The 13,774-nt window shown below is 49.3% G+C and overlaps 1 protein-coding gene across 1 annotated transcript; it reads right to left on the minus strand.

Moving 5' to 3' along the window:
- Positions 1-6,758: 6,758 nt before the first annotated feature.
- LOC138363001 (uncharacterized) lies at positions 6,759-12,933 on the minus strand. The gene is made up of 3 exons (XM_069321670.1): positions 12,885-12,933; positions 10,798-11,735; positions 6,759-7,097 (listed from the first exon to the last, which is right to left on the minus strand). The coding sequence occupies exons 1-3, from the start codon at positions 12,931-12,933 to the stop codon at positions 6,759-6,761; spliced, it is 1,326 nt and encodes a 441-aa protein (XP_069177771.1).
- Positions 12,934-13,774: the final 841 nt, after the last annotated feature.

Below are 13,774 nucleotides of genomic sequence, written 5' to 3' on the forward strand. Positions count from 1 at the left end.
TCGAGCATTGACTCTTGGATCCCGCCTTTCTAGCTATCGGTTGTTTACAGCAATGACTCCTGTCCCATTTCCCTATCATACCTAGTTTTAAAAGTATGAATAGTATTTGCTTCCACAACCTGTTCCCCAAGTGCATTCCATTTTTCTACTACTCTCACGCTAAAAGAAAACTTCCTAACATCTCTGTGACTCATCTGAGTTTCCAGTTTCCACCCATGTCCCCTCGTTCTGTTATTATTACGTGTGAACATTTGATCTATTTCCACTTTGTCAATTCCCCTGAGTATTTTATATGTCCCTATCATATCTCCTCTCTCCCTTCTTTTCTCTAGTGTCGTAAGGTTCAGTTCCTTCAGCCGCTCTTCATATCCCATCCCTCGTAGCTCTGGGACAAGCCTCGTCGCAAACCTCTGAACCTTCTCCAGTTTCTTTATGTGTTTCTTCAGGTGGGGGCTCCATGATGGCGCGGCATACTCTAAGACGGGTCTCACGTAGGCAGTGTAAAGCGCCCTAAAAGCTTCCTCATTTAGGTTTCTGAATGAAGTTCTAATTTTCGCCAGTGTAGAGTACGCTGCTGTCGTTATCCTATTTATATGTGCCTCAGGAGTTAGATTGGGTGTCACATCCACTCCCAGGTCTCTTTCTCGAATCGTTACAGGTAGGCTGTTCCCCTTCATTGTGTACTGTCCCTTTGGTCTCCTGTCACCTGATCCCATTTCCATAACTTTACATTTACTGGTGTTAAACTCCAGTAGCCATTTCTCTGACCATCTCTGCAGCCTGTGTAAGTCCTCTTGGAGGATCCTACAATCCTCGTCTGTCACAACTCTTCTCATTAATTTTGCGTCATCTGCAAACATTGACATGTATGATTCCACTCCTGTAAACATATCATTTACGTAAATTAGAAAGAGGATTGGTCCCAGCACCGATCCTTGAGGTACTCCACTTGTTACTGTTCGCCAGTCCGACTTTTCGCCCCTTACCATTACCCTCTGGCTCCTTCCTGTTAGGTAGTTCTTCACCCATACTAGGGCCTTTCCGCTTACTCCTGCCTGCCTCTCAAGTTTGTATAGCAGTCTCATGTGCGGTACCGTATCAAAGGCCTTTTGGCAGTCAAGAAATATGCAGTCTGCCCAGCCTTCTCTGTCCTGCCTTATCCTTGTTACTTTATCATAGAATTCTAAAAGGTTTGTTAGGCATGATTTCCCTGTCCAGAACCCATGTTGGTGCTTGTTTACAAACCCAATGCTCTCCAGGTGCTCAACAAGTCTTAGCCTAATTATTCTTTCAAGTATTTTGCAGGGGATGCTTGTCAGTGATACGGGTCTGTAGTTAAGTGCCTCCTCCCTATCCCCCTTTTTGAAAATCGGTACGACATTTGCCTCCTTCCAGCAACTGGGCAATTCTCCCGACATAAGTGACTCATTGAAGATCATTGCCAGAGGCACGCTGAGAGCCTGCGCTGCCTCTTTAAGTATCCACGGTGATACTTTGTCTGGTCCAACAGCTTTATTTGCATCCAGTGTTGTCAACTGTTTCATTACATCCTCTGCTGTCACCTCTATATCTGATAGTCTTTCATCTTGGGTAATCTCTTCTAACAATGGGAGCTGCTCAGGCTCGGTAGTGAACACTCCATGGAATTTTGCATTCAGTACCTCGCAGATTTCCTTGTCGCTTTCTGTATATGCCCCTTCTGTTTTCCTCAGTCTTGTCACTTGGTCATTTACCGACATCTTCCTTCTTATATGGCTATGTAGTAATTTTGGTTGCTTTTTCGCTTTGACTGCAATATCGTTCTCATAATTTCTTTCCGACACTCGTCTTATGTTAATGTAATCATTCCTAGCTCTGTTACATCTAATCCTGTTGTCCTCTGTCCTTTGTCTTCTGTACTTCCTCCACTCCCTCCTGCTTCTCACCTTTGTGTGTGTGTGTGTGTGTGTGTGTGTGTACAACCACGCTCCCACACACGCGACCATACACCATCAGTCGGCGAGGAGAGGCGAGCATACACCAGCTCTCAGAGACGAGAGGTTACAGGTCAACACACTCTAGTCACTCCACCATCATAAACATGTAATACTTTCTTAAGTCTTCGCAAAATTTTTGGCCAGGGAAGGGTGGTGGTGGTGGAGGTGGTGCATGACCGCCTGGTGGTGGTGGTGGTGGTGGTGGTGGTGATGGTGGTGGTGGCCGCCGGGAGTGGCCCCCCCCCCCACACCAACACACGCACCGACCATATTATTTGATGGTGAAGATAGCCAGGACGGGCCCGTTATCTCTCCCGTCCGGTTAAGGAGATTAACCATCCTGTCATCATTCTCTATGTGTTCACGCCTTCTCTTGTTCATCCCCATTGTTCACCCTCACTGTTCACTCCTCTTGTTCACCCTCGCATTTGCTGTTCACTCTTACACGCATTGTTCATACCATTTATTCACCCTCTTACTCACTGTTCATCCTCTCACTCACTGTTCAATCCCCTTATTCACTGTCTTTCCTAGGGCTACCGAATATACCTCTTCTTCCAGTAACTTTGTTTTAGGCAAAGACGCGCTGTGCTGGCCTCGTAGCTCCGTCAGACAGCCGCTGTGCTGGCCTCGTAGCTCGTCAGACAGCCGCTGTGCTGGCCTCGTAGCTCGTCAGACAGCCGCTGTGCTGGCCTCGTAGCTCGTCAGACAGCCGCTGTGCTGGCCTCGTAGCTCGTCAGACAGCCGCTGTGCTGGCCTCGTAGCTCGTCAGACAGCCGCTGTGCTGGCCTCGTAGCTCCGTCAGACAGATGGTATGGACGCTCTGGGACTGTGGAGTACAATCTACTAGCCTGCTCAAGCACACTTTAGGTCGAACATAAGAACATCTAAATATTGTGCTCCCAGTCATATGTTTAAATACCTGTTTTATGCGTGGGCATGCATGTGTGTGTACACACACCTGTTGAATTGAGGATTGAGTTGTGATATTTGCACCTGCACAGAGCGACGTATGGACAATATTGCAATGCAAGGTGCAGTGGGGAAGTGTTGATGCTCACCCATCAGCTACAGGTGTACGTGGGGGGCAGTCATGTCTTGGGAGAATACGGTGCGTCTTCTCTGGTAAGTAATGCCTTCTAGTATCACAAATATGTCTTTCCAAATGGTCAGGATTTACCCAAGTGTCACGGTTCATCAGGTTGTGACTGATAGCGGGTCTTGTGCAGGCGGCAGGAGGCGTGTGGGGGTCAATAGTGCAGGTCAGAGGGCTGCCTGGGAGTTATTGTGTCATGTGCTCTCATCTCTGGCTTAATCCTTCTCTTTATGTACAACATGTTTTGCTTCTCATCGTCTTCCAGTGCGCTGCCAGGGATTTTCTTAATGATGGAAACGGGATGAGGACTGTCACAGTATCTTGAGGTTATCTTGAGATGATTTCAGGGCTTTAGTGTCCCCGCGGCCCGGTCCTCGACCAGGCCTCCACCCCCAGGAAGCAGCCCGTGACAGCTGACTAACACCCAGGTACCTATTTTACTGCTAGGTAACAGGGGCATAGGGTGAAAGAAACTCTGCGCATTGTTTCTCGCCGGCGCCCGGGATCGAACCTGGGACCACAGGATCACAAGTCCAGTGTGCTATCCTCTCGGCCGACCGGACCAGTATTAGCCAGTAGATGATTGGGTCAGCCTGAATGTGGTTGAATGCAGTTATGTCTTGAGGAGAGGTGATTAACGCCTAACCAATCGCGAGGGGTAGTACACAAGACAAGAGTAAGAAAGAGACATCAGCCTTTATAGCCTCTACTGGAAAGACTGTTCCTACTAAAGTAAGCTGTTATAAGAAGGCGCCAAGCCGGGGCGGCTCACCTAAGACACATATATGTGACGTCAACTAAATCCCCCACATTGAAGGAGTTAGACCTTGTTCTTGAGGGATTACTCCACCTTGAGGGCTAGTACATGTTAATCTCTTCCTCTGTTCACTTGAGACAGTGAGTATTAGCCAAGTCTGGAAAGAACTGACAAGTTGAACAACCGAATATATTTTCTCCCTACTGAAGAGAAGGGGGAGATGGGGGGGGGGTGTTGTACATGCTGCGCTAGTAGTATGCTTTCTCACAAGCTGGTTAGCATTGCCCGATAAACTGGTTATTGGACAATGCTAACAAAGGGGGTACAAAGCATTGCCCACTTCACAACAGTGAACACAAGTGCAACTCAAGAGTGTGACCAACCTATTTAGCTATAATGACCATCTAAAGATAAATTATACCCATTTTTTGGCATGACCCACGCCAGTCATATGGTGACCCACGCCAGTCATATGGTGACCCACGCCAGTCATATGGTGACCCACGCCAGTCATATGGTGACCCACGCCAGTCATATGGTGACCCACGACAGTCATATGGTGACTGGCGTGACTGGCAGGAAAGCGTCTAAGAAACTTAAATTTTCGTACAGTTACAAGACAAATATTTACAATACCCTCAGTGACCAGAGGACGCCTGCTGTGTCCTCGGCTCCTGTCCGGAAGCAGAGGAGCTCCAGGAGATTCAGAACTTTTAACCACTCATTATATTCACCAATGAATAACCTGTAACCTTTATATATCTTATAAAGCCAAACACAAACACAAAAGAAGGAGGGGGGGGGGGGGGGAGGGTAGAACAAACAAACAAACATGGCAACTACATTAGAGGGGACCTAAAAATCCCCTCTAATGCGTTGTGTGTGCTTCTCTCCGAGCCTAAGGGTCCCCTTCTTCCAGCCAGAGGTGGTACCCCCCTTTTCTCTATTAAAAAGAAAATTAAAATTATTTTGAAAAGTTTTTGCGATTTCTTGTCTCAGTTTTATTTAGCCTTCAAAAGGTCTGCGGTCTATACAGATAGGCAACATGTGTGGATTTTCAAGGGTACATGTAAGTAAGTTTTGCTGAAGCATTTGGTAGTCGAGCATTTCAAGGGTTGATATCTGCTTGATGGGGTTCTGGGAGTCCTTCTACTCCCCAATCCCGGCCCGCCCGAGGCCAGGCTTGACTTGTGAGTGTTTGGTCCACCAGGCTGTTGCTTGGAGCGGGCCACATACCCACCACAGCCCGGTTGGTCCGGCACTCCTTGGAGGAATAAATCTAGTTTCCTCTTGAAGATGTCCACGGTTGTTCCGAGTGCGGGGTGGGAGACACCAGCCCGCTCACCCCTCAGTACCTGCTCCGATGCCTCAGTAAGACACCTTCCATCTTTACCGTGTTGACCATGACGATGCCTTCGACAGAGGCGACTCTCCTGCTCGCGGCAAAGATAAACATTCCCGATGTTGGACATAACGCCAGTCGCTGTTCCCACCTCCTTAAGGGCACTGGACTTGCTCCCTCCCCCACACACACACACACACACCGCCGCTACTGTTGGAGCAAATGTGTGCTAAAGGAATCAACCAGACCCAAAGGCCAGAGTATAAGGAAGAATGAGGAGCATCCCTGTTGGATGCTGGCCGGGAGATGTGTCATCATATCTCTGTTGGATGCTGGCCGGGAGATGTCATCATATCCCTGTTGGATGCTAGCCGGGAGATGTCATCATATCTCTGTTGGATGCTGGCCGGAAGATGTGTCATCATATCCCTGTTAGATGCTGGCCGGGAGATGTGTCATCATATCCGCGATGACGTCTGCCCGGGAGATGTTATACAGATGCTGCCCCCACAAGATGTAAGGTAGACCCACGGCGGGTAATGGCGATGTATAGAGCAGGAGCTTCGGCATTTTATGACGGTGACTTTGTGGTGTTGCTGGCGGCTAGACAACCTCAGCCACACACACTCACACACACACACACACTCACACACACACACTCACACACACTCTGGCCCTTGACCTAGCACGCCTTTGTCACGCTTCGCTAACATTTGTATAAAAACAAGAAAAGCGGACAGCCTTCAGGGAGGACCATTGATATCGGGCCTGCGACTAAGAGGAAAACAATATCAAGATATAGTTTTATGTTTAGGAAATAAATAACCCAACCCACACATGCGACAGATAAATCAACGTGATGGGGGGGGGGGGTCACATTTATTTATATATGAAAACATCCAAAATATTATATTATATTGAAGAGACATGTAAGGCATAAGAAGAGCCTTGAGGGGGCTCTGAGGCGAACTTTCTCTTGAAATATATTTTTTTTTCACTGGCGACACGGGAGAGTGTTAATGCGATGTGGTGGACGTCGAGGGTCTTAAGCCGGCGACGATATCCTGGTCAGTCTTTACATTATTCTCTAAGGTCACATACTGTCTCCTGACCGCATTCTTTCATTATATAGCCCGCATGTGTTTGATGTTGGTGGTCGGTCTCCCTCTTGGCCTCGTGGGATGGCTGTGGTGGCATGTGACATTTCAATCATTTTCATCGGTTTCCATCGACTTCCCGTAAGGACAAATTATCCCCAATGCTTTGGGTAATCTTTGGAAAAATTATCCACAATACTGTGGATAATATAGGTAATACAAAAATTATCCAAATTATCCACAATTGGATGCACACACCCACAATGATAGATTCGGCCACCACAGTGGATCCAGCCAGCAAGGCGGCTATACGCCTCCTTGGTGGGTCAAGACGTGTGTCTAGCCACCAGCTGAGCGTCATAATAAATCACCGCTCCACACCCAGACTCTCCTCGTACACTGTATACCAACTCCGCCGGGGTATAATACTTGACGCTCTACTGTATCAGGCTTGCTTGTTCTGCTCCTAGCAATTATCACAGTTCCTCAATCATAAGGACAGTTTATCGTCTCCCGGCCACATGGTGGCTGCCATGATGGCAGTCTCGATGGCCGCCATGGTAGTGGCCATGGTGGTGGCCATGGTGGTGGCCGCCATGGTAGTGGCCATGGTGGTGGCCGCCATGGTAGTGGCCATGGTGGTGGCCGCCATGGTAGTGGCCATGGTGGTGGCCGCCATGGTAGTGGCCATGGTGGTGGCCGCCATGGTAGTGACCATGGTGGTGGCCGCCATGGTAGTGGCCATGGTGGTGGCCGCCATGGTAGTGGCCATGGTGGTGGCGACGACAAGGACACGCTTGAAGCGCTCCATCACGTGGCGGTCACACGCCTCAGAAAGCACAATAATTAAGAGCTAAAACCCCGAGGATTGTGATAGTGATATCGTCACGTCCAGTGGTCACGACGCTATGGTGAACAGCCTCCACCATGCTCGGAGATAACAATCATTAACACCACAACCTGGAAGTCCTAAATGACCCCCTTGGCGGACCTCTAGGCACTCCTCCACCTCGCGTCTGCAAGACCCATTATACTTTTTCCATTCTGCATCGAGACAATCTCCCTGTTGTTGTTGTTGTTGTGGCTCCCACAACCCCATTCTAGCGCCAGTCGCACGCTCGTCTCCAGCTAAGTTATGAGCGATTCACGTACGACTCTTGTTGGACTTGCCTGATAGTGATCTTGTCTAAAGCAACCACTAATGCTGGACCGCTTTTATCACGGGCGCGGCTCCTCCTTGTAGCCAGGTTTATCTGAAAGTGTCGTGTGAGTGTAGCAGAGTATGGTGCCCGCCTCACAACACACATGTGAGTGTAGCAGAGTACGGTGCCCGCCTCACAACACACAAGTGAGTGTAGCAGAGTATGGTGCCAGCCTCACAACACACATGTGAGTGTCCCACAGTATGGTGCCAGCCTCACAACACACATGTGAGTGTCCCACAGTATGGTGCCAGCCTCACAACACACATGTGAGTGTCCCACAGTATGATGCCAGCCTCACAACACACATGTGAGTGTCCCACAGTATGGTGCCAGCCTCACAACACACATGTGAGTGTCCCACAGTATGATGCCCGCCTCACACCACACATGTGAGTGTCCCACAGTACGGTGCCCGCCTCACAACACACATGTGAGTGTCCCACAGTATGGTGCCCGCCTCACAACACACATGTGAGTGTCCCACAGTATGGTGCCAGCCTCACAACACACATGTGAGTGTCCCACAGTATGATGCCCGCCTCACAACACACACGTGAGTGTCCCACAGTACGGTGCCAGCCTCACAACACAGTATGGTGCCCGCCTCACAACACACACGAGGCTCACATAATGCAGGACCCACATACACGGTCCACGGTAAGCTGGCGGTGTTGACACTTCACACTCTTCAAGCTGAGAGCCAAGAACCTCAGTGGCGGGAAAGCATTAACCTAGAAAAGCTTTCATTTAATATAAGAAGTCTTGGATTCATATTTTGAAGCTTAGTTAATGACGTATCTAATATTATCCTTCAGCTATATCTTGACCTTTTGAGATCCCAAATTTTGTAGTCCACTCTACCATTTACACTGTACCATTAACACTACCATTAACACTGTACCATTAACACTACCATTAACACTGTACCATTTACACTACCATTTACACTATCATTAACGCTGTACCATTAACACTGTACCATTAACACTGTACCATCAACACTGTACCATCAACACTACCATTAACACTGTACCATCAACACTGTACAATCAACACTGTACCATCAACACTGTATCATTAACACTGTACCATCAACACTGTACCATTAACACTGTACCATTAACACTGTACCATCAACACTGTACCATTAACACTGTACCATCAACACTGTACCATCAACACTGTACCATTAACACTGTACCATCAACACTGTACCATTAACACTGTACCATTAACACTGTACCATTAACACTGTACCATTAACACTGTACCATCAACACTGTACCATTAACACTGTACCATCAACACTGTACCATCAACACTGTACCATTAACACTGTACCATTAACACTGTACCATCAACACTGTACCATTAACACTGTACCATTAACACTGTACCATCAACACTGTACCATCAACACTGTACCATTAACACTGTACCATCAACACTGTACCATCAACACTGTACCATTAACACTGTACCATCAACACTGTACCATTAACACTGTACCATTAACACTGTACCATTAACACTGTACCATTAACACTGTACCATCAACACTGTACCATCAACACTGTACCATCAACACTGTACCATTAACACTGTACCATTAACACTGTACCATCAACACTGTACCATTAACACTGTACCATTAACACTGTACCATCAACACTGTACCATCAACACTGTACCATTAACACTGTACCATCAACACTGTACCACACCACACATTGTTGTGTGGTGATATATGAGGGTGTGTGTTTAGGAGTACACCAGTGTGCAGCTTCGAACCCCCCTAATGGCTCCTACTGATTTCCTCAACGTTAGAGTGATGATATGGTTGAGTTGATGTTGATAGACAAGAGTGCAAGGGGGCACAAACAGGATTGTGGTGTTTTTTCCTCAGTTGTTAAAGATGATTACTTGATTGGGGATTGTGGTTCCAGTCGGTCATAAAACCAGATAATATTATATCTGCAGGCGATGAGTCACAATAACGTGGCTGAAGTATGTTGACCAGACCACACACTAGAAATTGAAGAGACGACGACGTTTCGGTCCGTCCTGGACCATCGACTTGAGAATGGTCCAGGACGGACCGAAACGTCGTCGTCTCTTCAATTTCTAGTGTGTGGTCTGGTCAATATTATATCTGGTGAGGGCGCAGTCGTTGCGCTTGGGATGGACTTCAGTTTGATGCTCCCTCACGTTGAGGCAAAGTGTGATGTTAAGACGACAATAATGACATTGAAGGTCAAGAACAGACCCAATACGTGTATAGGTGTTTTACCTAAACAGCATCTTGATAATGGATGTAGATTTCATCTGAAAATTTGGCTTAATAATACACTTACACATGTAAAGGTTTTTTTTTCCTTTAGCGTCATTCGACACTACGGTATTGTAGTGAGTTTCTCAATGATGTCGTTGTTACTTGTGGGAGAGGAGTGTTGCTGGGTACACCTGGCTCCAGCAACACACAATGAGGAGTGTTGCTGGGTACACCTGCCTCCAGCAACACACAATGAGGAGTGTTGCTGGGTACATCTGCCTCCAGCAACACTCAATGAGGAGTGTTGCTGGGTACACCTGCCTCCAGCAACACTCAATGAGGAGTGTTGCTGGGTACACCTGCCTCCAGCAACACACAATGAGGAGTGTTGCTGGGTACACCTGCCTCCAGCAACACACAATGAGGAGTGTTGCTGGGTACACCTGCCTCCAGCAACACACAATGAGGAGTGTTGCTGGGTACACCTGCCTCCAGCAACAGACAATGAGGAGTGTTGCTGGGTACACCTGCCTCCAGCAACACACAATGAGGAGTGTTGCTGGGTACACTTGCCTCCAGCAACACACAATGAGGAGTGTTGCTGGGTACACCTGCCTCCAGCAACACACAATGAGGAGTGTTGCTGGGTACACCTGCCTCCAGCAACACACAATGAGGAGTGTTGCTGGGTACACCTGCCTCCAGCAACACACAATGAGGAGTGTTGCTGGGTACACCTGCCTCCAGCAACACACAATGAGGAGTGTTGCTGGGTACACCTGCCTCCAGCAACACACAATGAGGAGTGTTGCTGGGTACACCTGCCTCCAGCAACACACAATGAGGAGTGTTGCTGGGTACACCTGCCTCCAGCAACACCACACAATGGCGTCTCTCCTCTCCCCTTCCGTCATTATTATGGCGCGCCACAGTTTGTTTGGGTTGGTCGCGTTGCTTCCGGCACATCTATGGACGCCACACCCTGTTGCCCCTCCGTGTAACACTGTGTGCACTGTGGTGTGGGTGTGTGAGGGCGGGCGGGAGCTGTGTACAGGGGGCGGCGTTGGGTGTGAGGGCGGGAGAGAGCCGTGTACAAGGGGCGGCGTTGGGTGTGAGGGCGGGAGAGAGCCGTGTACAAGGGGCGGCGTTGGGTGTGAGGGCGGGAGAGAGCCGTGTACAAGGGGCGGCGTTGGGTGTGAGGGCGGGAGAGAGCCGTGTACAAGGGGCGGCGTTGGATGTGAGGGCGGGAGAGAGCCGTGTACAAGGGGCGGCGTTGGGTGTGAGGGCGGGAGAGAGCCGTGTACAAGGGGCGGCGTTGGATGTGAGGGCGGGAGAGAGCCGTGTACAAGGGGCGGCGTTGGATGTGAGGGCGGGAGAGAGCCGTGTACAAGGGGCGGCGTTGGGTGTGAGGGCGGGAGAAAGCCGTGTACAAGGGGCGGCGTTGGATGTGAGGGCGGGAGGGAGCCGTGTACAAGGGGCGGCGTTGGATGTGAGGGCGGGAGAGAGCCGTGTACAAGGGGCGGCGTTGGATGTGAGGGCGGGAGAGAGCCGTGTACAAGGGGCGGCGTTGGATGTGAGGGCGGGAGGGAGCCGTGTACAAGGGGCGGCGTTGGATGTGAGGGCGGGAGAGAGCCGTGTACAAGGGGCGGCGTTGGATGTGAGGGCGGGAGAGAGCCGTGTACAAGGGGCGGCGTTGGATGTGAGGGCGGGAGAGAGCCGTGTACAAGGGGCGGCGTTGGATGTGAGGGCGGGAGGGAGCCGTGTACAAGGGGCGGCGTTGGATGTGAGGGCGGGAGAGAGCCGTGTACAAGGGGCGGCGTTGGATGTGAGGGCGGGAGAGAGCCGTGTACAAGGGGCGGCGTTGGATGTGAGGGCGGGAGAGAGCCGTGTACAAGGGGCGGCGTTGGGTGTGAGGGCGGGAGAGAGCCGTGTACAAGGGGCGGCGTTGGGTGTGAGGCGCGGGCGGTGTATGGTGACAGGCAGCTGCCGCCTGGTGGATTAACTTGTCTCGCATCATTGCTTTATGACACTACTTTTTTGGTGTTGTTAGTTTAGCGTAAGACGTGGGCGGAGCCAGACGGCCCGGCCTGCGCCCCGCCTCCCCAAGCTGCCGTTACGTCTCTCGTGACCTTTACGGGTCAAATGCTGGTTTATTAGTCCCGTTTATGGACTTATTCTGTAAATGTGGTGTCCGGTAACCCGTCCGTTACAAGGAGAGGTGATCATTCTAGCCAGCGGCCACTGTACCTGATCCTCACACGGTTACATGATCTGTAACACGATAACTGAATACAACTTCCTGTAGACGATGTTGCTTCCGCAGCTGGTGACGCGTCGCTCGGCCGTCTCACTCTATATTTTACACCTTAGACGTTAGTTGGTTATCTTGAGATGATTTCGGGGCTTTAGTGTCCCCGCGGCCCGATCCTCGACCAGGCCTCCACCCCCAGGAAGCAGCCCGTGACAGCTGACTAACACCCAGGTACCTATTTTTCTGCTAGGTAACAGGGGCATACGGTGAAAGAAACTCTGCCCATTGTTTCTCGCCGGCGCCTGGGATCGAACCCAGGATCGCAGGATCACAAGTCCAGCTTGCTGTCCGCTCGGCCGACCGGCTCCCCATACGTCAAGAAACTGTCGTGCTAAAGTTCCCTATCCTAGCCTACCAGTGAACCCACGAACAGAAAACGGGACATTATGTCAATTTCGACCACCGCTACCATTTTCTCGTAGAAAGTAGGCGTCAAAATGTGACATGCTTCATGTTGATTGAATTCTCCCTCAGAGGGAGAATTCACTGCACCTCTGCTTTGCAACGGGGGGGTTATTTTTGCACTTCCTGCCATGCCTCCTTGTCTTATGAGGTGTTATTTCCTTGAGCAGATTTAGAACCAGTAACTATATGTTTTCCAAGTATAAATTATTATGTTCTGTTCCGTCTGCGCTCTAGAGAATACAGATTTAAACATTTTAATCGGTTCCAATAACTTGGATGTTTTATTGAGTGAATTCTAGCCATAAATAATCTCTGTACGCTCTCCCTGGTCAGCAATTTCTACAGGTTTGATGTAGAAATTTGATGGGGATGTTATTGTACAATAATATTCCACCCTAAAGTGCAATAGTGTCTAAGAGATACCATTAGTCTGGCTTCTCTTGTTTGGAAGGTTCTTGTTATCCAATGTCATTTTTCTTGCGGCTGTGACAGGCTATTTTATTGTGGTTACATGGGCTTAAGCAAGAGGAGTTTTGGCAGATCAACATGGTACTTTCCAGCAGACGTAAATCTGTGGATCTATGTATTTATGTGTTTAGGTTAAACTAGCATTTTAAAAGCACTGCAATCACCTTCTGTGGTTGATTGTTCAATAATTCCTTGAACTATATGTTTAACACATCTCTCACCCTGTCCATGGAGGACAGAAGAAAATGTATGTATGCTGGTTAGTATTGTAAATGTGTGGCCACGTCTGGGGTAGAAAATAATAATAATAATAATAAAACACTCCAGCATCTCCTGGTGCCTAAGCTTGTCACACAGCAACTACCCAGCGTCCCCTCATGCTTGAACACCAGCGAGAGTACACAAATTAGACTCCTCCCCGCTTGGGTATGGGTGAGCAACCTGTCCTCCTACAAATACCGTCGCTTTTCACACGTATGCGTTACATAAGGGCCCAAAATTGTCGTAGTAGAAAATCGAAGCGGCTCTAGAAAGTGACGCACTGTCCCGTTTTCTGTTTTGGGTCCTCTGGTAGGTTAGGAGAGGACACTTTAAATTGACCAGTTTTCTTGACGTTGGGAAACCTTAGGAGGACGAGCTGGGGTGAGAGACGCCCCTCCGAGTTGAAGACAAGTCCAGCAGCACACGAGGATTTCATATACATTCCTCCACAAAGTGATATTTTGTGTTGATGCGACAACAAAGAGCAGCAGTATCAAGCCGAGATGTTCCTCTGGCTTTATCAGGCATGTGTCTGGCGACCCTGTCCTCGGTAGGCTGTGTGATCCTCGCTAACCTGTAGGCTG

This window comes from Procambarus clarkii, chromosome 1, assembly GCF_040958095.1.
Source record: "Procambarus clarkii isolate CNS0578487 chromosome 1, FALCON_Pclarkii_2.0, whole genome shotgun sequence".
Taxonomy (NCBI): domain Eukaryota; kingdom Metazoa; phylum Arthropoda; class Malacostraca; order Decapoda; family Cambaridae; genus Procambarus; species Procambarus clarkii.

What these genes read in the sequence shown, in the direction of transcription:
- LOC138363001 (XM_069321670.1), bottom strand. Translation starts at nt 12,933, where the DNA reads ATGACATTGGATAACAAGAACCTTCCAAACAAGAGAAGCCAGACTAAT. An exon ending in CAAGAGAAGCCAGACTAATG is followed by an intron (nt 11,736 to 12,884) that starts GTATCTCTTAGA and finishes TTAATCCACCAG; the next exon opens with GCGGCAGCTGCCTGTCACCA. An exon ending in CACACCCAACGCCGCCCCCT is followed by an intron (nt 7,098 to 10,797) that starts GTACACAGCTCC and finishes GTGCTTTCTGAG; the next exon opens with GCGTGTGACCGCCACGTGAT.